The sequence below is a fragment of the Micropterus dolomieu genome, linkage group LG13 (assembly GCF_021292245.1).
Source record: "Micropterus dolomieu isolate WLL.071019.BEF.003 ecotype Adirondacks linkage group LG13, ASM2129224v1, whole genome shotgun sequence".
Classification (NCBI taxonomy): domain Eukaryota; kingdom Metazoa; phylum Chordata; class Actinopteri; order Centrarchiformes; family Centrarchidae; genus Micropterus; species Micropterus dolomieu.
In genome coordinates, this window is record NC_060162.1 from 29,351,614 (window position 1) to 29,359,855 (window position 8,242).

Genomic DNA, 8,242 nt, shown 5'->3' on the forward strand with positions numbered 1-8,242 from the left:
AAAGCAACCAGTGAAACCGGCTCCTGAAGATTCAGGACATTTTGCAGCTGATTCCAAGTGCATACTTAAACGCTCCTTTTCCCAATTCAGTTCAGACTTGAGGGACAGACAGTAGTAATAAGTTTGTAGGTATGGGGGAAGCAGACCAAGAATAGCCTTGTAAATAAGAATGTGCCAATGATTAAGTCTACAGGTGGACAATGCAGACCAACCAACCCGCTCATACAAGGAGCAATGATGAGTAAGGGCTCTAAAGTTTGTGATGAACCTCAGAGCTCCATGGTAAACAGTATCCAACAGTTTCAAGCTTTGAAAGGATGCATGCATGTATAAAACTTCGACATAGTCCATCACTGACATGAAAGTGGCAGCAACAAGTCTCCTTTTGGCCTCAAAGGTAAAACACGACTTATTTCTAAAATAAAAACCCAGCTTCAGTTTTTTCGCCAACTGCTGAATGTTAGGTTTAAAAGAGAAAGAATCATCAATTAGGATACAGAGATACTTCTATTGAGACACAGACTCAATCTCGGAGCCCCGAGAAGTAGTGGTGGGTGGAAGGTTCATTAACTGGCTGCCATCAAAAATATGCTATGAAAAAATCTGTATCATTGTATTTTTACAAAACACTGATGCGATGAGACACATCACTTGCAGCACATTACTGACTGAGAGCAGGCTTTAGAAGAAGAAGAAGTTTTATTTATATAGCGCCTTTCCAGAGCTCAAGGTCGCTTTACATGGTACATTTACACACTAACACACAACTTACAATCACATCTTTAGAATCTTAGTAGTAGTCTGGAATACTTTTAGCACTAAAATGGTTTGTGAGTTACTCTTTTAGGAGTTTCTCTGTAATTCAGCTACTAACAGAAGTTCCTTTTAGCCTTAGAATGCTTTGTGAATATTATTTACTAATTTTAATGTAGACTTTTACTTAAATGTAAGTATTTTTTCATTTACTTTCTTCCACCAAGACCTTGTATAGCTGAGCCACAGCCAGCCCAAAGCCTAGTACGTGGATGTCCATACATAGCCTAGTTCAGCATGAACATATTTCCACACTTTCATGAGTTTACTGTATAGTGGTGTAACTCCACATTTCACCACCTGAGGTCAGTGGTGCCACAGTGAGCCCTTTTTCAGCTGTTCACTGTTCTGTCCTGAAATATAGTCCGCATACAGTTTTTCCTCAACTGTTAAACACTAACACTGGTATTTGAGACACAATGAGCACAACCTGTAATTTATGTATCCTGAACCAGTTCTGCTAAAATACAAGCACACTTCCTGCTTTACACTGACTGCAGCTCTAAACCACACTTTTTTTAAACACTACAGACTACTACTTTACCCAAACTTCAGGAACTGAACCTCGTATTCACATGGAACACACTGCAAAATGCTGAACTTACATTTAATGCTGTCCACTCTGACATCTCTCATGTTGCACATTTCTTCAATAGGCAATGAGAGCCACAGCAATATAAGCGCCACAGAAAAAAGAAGAGTAAGAGGAGTGAGGCAAGCTGGGTAGGGAGTACAACCAGACCTGAACAGGTTAACAGCGGCATCCATCGCACAGACTTTCCAAATTGAGGATAGATGAGAAATCTACCCTCATTACAGTACTGTAGTTCTGCATATCAATACAGTCAATAAGTAATGCAGTACAGTATTTCAAATGGACCATAGCACGGTTAACAGTATGTTTTACTGTATGTATGCATGCATGAGCTTGCGAGCTGTACTGCTGCCTACACAGTATTTACAGTATGTACTACCAGGAGGTGGAAGGTCTATGACCACGATCCCCATATGTGCACCTCTGCTGCAGACTGTGGAGGCTGCTTACGCAGATACAGCTGTAGAAGCATTGACTTGCCATGCTAGGCAATACTTCTCCTGCTGCTTGGCCAGGGACAACACCGCCTGTGATGTTGACTGCCACCCCCCCTCTCTGACCTCTCACCCGCACTCAAGATCTGTGAAGAGGACGCGAGCTACCTCTTCCAAAGACAGAAGATCAGGAAGGCTCCTGGCCCAGACGGTGTGTCTCCATCGTGCCTGAAAATCTGTGCAGACCAGCTGGCCCCCATCTTCACTCAGATCTTCAACAGATCACTGGAGCTGTGTGAAGTTCCCTCCTGCTTCAAACGCTCCACAGTCATCCCGGTCCCAAAAAAACCCTCCATCTCTGGACTGAATGACTACAGGCTTGTCGCCCTGACATCTGTAGTCATGAAGTCCTTTGAAAGACTGGTGTTGGCCCACCTGAAGGACATTAGAGGCCCCCTGCTGCACCCCCTGCAGTTTGCCTACAGGGCTAACAAGTCAGTGGATGATGCTGTCAACTTGGGACTGCATCACATCCTGCAACACCTCGACTCTCCAGGGACATATGCAAAGATCCTGTTCGTGGACTTCAGCTTCAGGTTTCTGGGATCCACTATTTCCCAGGATCTGAAGTGGGAGCCCAACACGGACACCATTATCAAGAAGACCCAGCAGAGGATGGACTTCCTGCGCCAGCTCAGGAAGCTCAACCTGCCTAAGGAGCTGCTGATCCACTTCTACACAGCCATCATCCAGTCTATGCTCTGCACGTCCATCACTGTCTGGTTTGGATCTGCCACCAAAAAGGACAGGAGCAGACTACAACGGACAGTCAGGACTGCAGAAAAGATCATTGGTGCCAACCTGCCCTTCATTCATGATTTATACATTTCCAGAGTCAGGAAATGGGCACGAAACATCAGTGCAGATCCATCTCACCCGGGACACAACCTGTTCCAGCTCCTCCCCTCTGGTAGGCGCTACAGAGCACTGTACGCCAAAACCAACAGACTCAGGAACAGTTACTTCCCACAAGCCATCACTCTGATGAACAGCTGATTTCTGACTCACAGTGTCAGGAACAATTCTTGTGCAATAACCCAGTAACTCTGTCTCTAATCAGCCACCTGTTTACTGGTTTCCACTTATTATTTATTCACCATTCCCTATTTCAGTGCTGTTCATACTGTTCTATTGTCATATTTTATAATCTGTATACCAAATCTACCTACCTCAAGTCATTACTCCTGCACAAAATACTTATTTATTCCAGCTATGCATGTATATCACATCCACCTCTGACATGTACATACTCCTGCATCCTATTGTGATTTTGTATTTATGTATGAGTAAGCACATCATGAGCAATGCACAATCCAGAATCAAATTCCTCGTAAGTGTACACATACCTGGCAATAAAGCTGATTCTGATTCTTTTTCTATTGTTTGTTCTGTTAAAGAACACTTTATAAAATCCACCTGTGTTTGCTGACATGTGTACAAAGTATTTCAGAATAAAAATACACATATTTGAGTATGAACAACAGTTTACAACTGGCTACTGTATGTACAATATGTAGTGTAACACTAAACATGCAAAAGGCCTACTGATAAGATTATCGTAGTGTTTACGCTCACCATAGTGTTTCCCATTAAACACATCAATGTTCAATTGGTTTTTTTAAGAAGACATAACATTTTTTGAATTTTTGTAAGTGATTTGTGGGTTTTTGTGCTCTGTGCGAGTTTTGTATTTGTGTTTAGAGTGTTAAGAAAATGAGCCATGCTTTCAGAAAATGTATGTAAGCAATTGAGAAAAACTGTAATAAAAAACACTTGGTATGTCAGCCAGCATGTCTCTGCTCGTTACCTGAAGCCTTATGAACAGTGGACGAGCGTACGCTGGCAGATCCCTCACCACAGTGTGAAACAGTTTCTTCCCATTGAATGTGAGGCCTGGTCTTACAATCATGGCAGCCATTCCTGCTCTGCCCTCATGCCCTGTGGACAACATCCGTCATCACTCTCCAGCTCAGTGTTATTCATTGGTGGGATATTCATTATTAGGAATGGTACTGACAACATGCATCCCAGCTTGGGCTCACTTAGCTGGACATGATTGCAATAATAAAGTTAATATATGTGGCACATTATTTAGGGAGGATTATTCTAAAACACCTATTTTATATAATTTTGTTGAGATGAGCAATATTTGGATAGCAAGGGTAGACATGCAAATACAAATACTCTTAAACATACCTGGTACTTCCACTCCATACACATTGACTTCTTGAATAAAATCCACAAGCCCAAGAGTCTCTGCTACCTCGGTCGTTGCTACATTTTCACCCTTCCACCTGAAATCAGGGGGAAATGATAGTGATTTCAGTTTCAATGGTGCAAGTATAGTAAGCTTTGCATAACACACAGTAGCTTCGGGACATAGCGCCTCTAACCTGGTAATACAGATCTTGCATTAATGCCTGCGTTCATCCCATTTACACCAAGTATTTAATCATTACTCTCTCTCATTTGAACATCATTGGGTCAGCATATTTTCTTTGCTTTGTTTTTGTTTGTAATCCTTTAGATGCCAGCCAGGGTAGAGAACACCTGTGGTTCCAGTTACTGGTTTATTAAAGACAAAAATATTGTCTGACATGTTAATAATGAAATCATGATGGAGAAACACTCAGCACTGTCTTCTGTATCACATCCAGTTCATGCTTTTTTCCTGTGAATCCCCTGTGAGCAGGTGCACACAAGAGTTAATGACATAAAAGTGTCTGACAATTTATGTAACTTTTTACGAAACCAACATGTTACAGAGTGACTGACCAACTGTGAGGCGGTGAGAAAGTAGCAGGGTTAGAACTCTCTCAAGCTCGTTTTGTTCTTTCGTTACATAACTACTTCTGTCACTTTTCATGTGTACAACTGAGAGGAACCCCAGTCTGTGCAAAAGTATTTGCCATTGTTTGCTTCAAGCATATGCACCTTAAGACCAACCTTTCTTTATTTGTTATTTGATTGCATGCAGAGTGGGACACTAGAGGCTTACCTTAAATCTCAGTTTATCATGTGAACGCACCTGCAGGATTTATCACAATCACAACTAGTTTGAAGCCAATCATGGTACAGTATGCAACTTACACAAGTGTGATGTGGAAACTTGAAACCTCCAGTGCATAAACAATGAGAATGCACTTTTCAGTGAAAATTTGCATATTCACAAATTCTGGAGTTTGTAATGAAGGAGAAGGAGTGGATGTCACTTTAAGAATTTTTAACTAGGTAATGAAACATATTATGAAAAAAAGCATATAAGGCACATATTATTATTCCAAGTAATTTCATGTGTTAAAACATGCCGGAGGGAGATATTTAATAATGCCAGGGTGGTCCCATGTAACAGATGTTTGATAAGCAGACCAGTATCTCAGTACAGTGGAGGAAACCTGAATGAAATTCCTCTTGAATTTCATTTTTACTTATAAAAGTAAAGAGCCATGAAACTAAGAACACTTCCAAATTACATAAGTTAACAATTTAGAAATATGCCTGCAATCATTCAGAAATTTCTGATGAAGTCCTGTCTCCTTTTAACATGCGTTACAGCAACTTAGTATTGCATTTTCATACGTGGGACTCACATGGACAGATTATCAAAACTGAGGCAGCAGAGTAATGATATGCTGATTTTTAGTACCTAGTATCACTAAAGCGCCAAAAACATTGAATCCAGAAGAAGGAGAACATCATTTAAAAGTTGTAACACCGCAAACAGCCATCCTCAACACTCTTTTGTGTACATTACATAACTTACATGCTAACGTAACGTGGTAAGATGACATTACATTACCTCTGTAGCTCAAATTTTTCTGGGCGATGACCCCCCACCCCCCCGTAATATGATGATAGTTATTATTATTAATAGTAGTAATACTAATAATAATCATACATTTGTGTAGCCTATCATATTTAATAAATAAAATGTAGAGTGAAATGGAAGTTGTAAAAGACAAAGGTGATGATTCAAATAGACAGATGGCATAACAAGTTAGCAACAGCAAATGAGACAGCTGATAGAGTTTTGTTGTGGGTCAATAAAGGTAGAGGTTGTTTACTGTTGCAGCGTGTTTGAGTCCCCCAATGTTTCAAGATCCTAAAAACACTCGTAGAACCTGCAGTAGACATACCTGAAGGTGTCTCCTACTCTGTCTCTGAAACAGATAAAGCCCTCCTGGTCTTCAGCCATGAGGTCTCCTGTGTTAAAATAGGCGTCTCCCTTCATGAACACATTTCTCATCAGCTTCTTCTCAGTCAGCTGCTTGCTTCCAGCATAGCCAAAGAACGGGCTCATGGCACTCACTTTGGACAATAAAAGCCCCGTTTCACCTGAAGGAAAATACAGAAATACAAATACATTCCTGTAAAGTCAACTTTAAAAGAAATTCTAAAAACAAACTAAAAACAATTCATTTGTGGAGTTGTTACACCCTTACCCCTCTCCACTCGCTGACAGAAACCATACTGATCTTTCAATGGTTCATCTTTCACCAAGTCATACTTTACAAGATCATACTTGAACAGGAGCTACAAAAAAAGTTAAAAGAAAAAAACATTACATTGGGCAGTGTCATTCAAATCTACACTAATTAATGGAATAATTTTACACTAACTGGAAAGGCAGACTTTGTTAAAGTTATTGATTGCAGCTGTGCTTTTCCTGCTAGTGCATGTCAAAATGTCTGATGTTAAAATGTTTAAGCAATTGTAAAATGTGATTTTGTTGTAGTGCTAGAAGCAGACCAAAAAATAAAACTACTTCCTGTATGTATCTAATCGATGAATGGCTGTCATGGAAAGTAGAGTATGAGAGATGCAGTTGAAAGCTCAAAAACAGAACTGCAGCATCAAGCGACCTTGGCCAACAGGAACAATACAAAGACGAGTGTTTCAACAGCCTTTGCATTAACAAAGACAAAACAGATGACACAAAAAAGGGCAGAGCTAATTCCACTCCAAACCCCAAAAGACTCTTCAGCTCGGGTGCCCCATCCACATCCTCAAAGACACTATGATGCTCAGAGGTGAGCATGGGAAGTTTTTTGCTGCTTAATCTCAGTATGATTCAACCCAGTTTAGAATTGTTGTGCAATGTAATCGGACCAAACAGCTGATCTTTCATGTTATATTCACTACATAATTCATTATTCATCAATCCTTTTCCCATCGCCTATTTGTGGCATAAACTCTATATGGACTATTCTGGACACTGTGAACTTCTTACGTATTTCGTATGTCTGAGCCACCTGGCAATTACTAGTAAAGCAGCCTGCTATAAGGAGAGGAAGTAATGTTGATTTAGAATTAGTAATGCAATCAAGTGGGAAACTTCAGGTCTGAGAAGCGAACGCGGTAGTCCCTTAAACCTGCATTCTATTGAATGGCCAGCGGGCGGCGACTCCTGTGGTTGCAAAAAGAATTCCAGTTCCATTTGAAATAATAATAAAATGACCCTACTTCTCACCTGATTTTATTACCTGAGAAAACACTTTCACAATGATTTTAAGGTCTCAATTGCTAGTTTTGTGTCTTCTTTAATACAGCGTGATGTTCATTTAGTAATTATGGCCCCATTTAGAGGAACATAGACCATAAAGTGAAGTAGGCTTCAGGGCGGGACTATCTGTGATTGACAAGTCGTTACATGGCGACCTGTCAATCAGGCTAAAGTGAATTGTATCCACTGCCCTGTGTAAATTTAACCAGCACGGCTGAAAAAGCATATTAGGAGTTGATTTTCTCTGGTGAGTACATTTTGTTTCAAGCCTGTTGTTCGCTAGACAAAATGATCATCCTGGTTAAAATGACAGTTAATGTGAATTACAGATGCACCTATCTAAGCAAGCTAGCTAGCTCCACACAGACCCGTTAGCTCCACAGTCTTTTCCAAATATGGTCACATCCAATGCCGCTGGTTGCAAAAAAAACATGGTGGCGCCATAACGGCCAAACTTGAGGCTTCAAAATGGCAGTCCAAAAATCACAATGACTATGTCCATTTCTTTTACACAGTCTATGATTGCAATATAGCAGCCATGTGATGGTCTTGCCACAATCCTGTTTCATCCATCGTGACAAGACTTGTTAGAAGCATTATCTTTAAGTCGAGGCAGATGGCCGCCCACCCTGAGCCATGGTTCTGCTCGAGGTTTCTGCCTCTTAAAAGGAAGTTTTTCCTTGCCTCTGTCGCCTAGTGCTTGCTCTTGGTGGGAACTGTTGGGCTTCTGTAAATATCATCACAGAGTACGGTCTAGACCTGCTCTTTTATGAAAAGCGCTGTGAGATAACTGTTGTTGTGATTTGGCGCTATATAAATAAAATTGAATTGAATTGA

At 40.6% G+C, this 8,242-nt stretch overlaps 1 protein-coding gene across 3 annotated transcripts in view; it reads right to left on the reverse strand.

The window, feature by feature from the left end:
• The window catches only part of slc27a6 (solute carrier family 27 member 6), a 74,415-nt gene that overhangs the window by 7,772 nt on the left and 58,401 nt on the right, over positions 1-8,242 (reverse strand). For all 3 annotated transcript variants that reach the window (XR_006827920.1, XM_046067691.1, XM_046067688.1), the window contains 4 exons: positions 6,345-6,435; positions 6,039-6,237; positions 4,099-4,196; positions 3,710-3,840 (listed from right to left, as the gene is read on the reverse strand). Coding sequence is in view for 2 of the 3 variants with exons in the window: in XM_046067691.1 (XP_045923647.1) it covers positions 3,710-3,840; positions 4,099-4,196; positions 6,039-6,237; positions 6,345-6,435 (519 nt within the window). In the remaining variant the exon portion in view is untranslated. The remainder of the gene's footprint in view (positions 1-3,709; positions 3,841-4,098; positions 4,197-6,038; positions 6,238-6,344; positions 6,436-8,242) is intronic.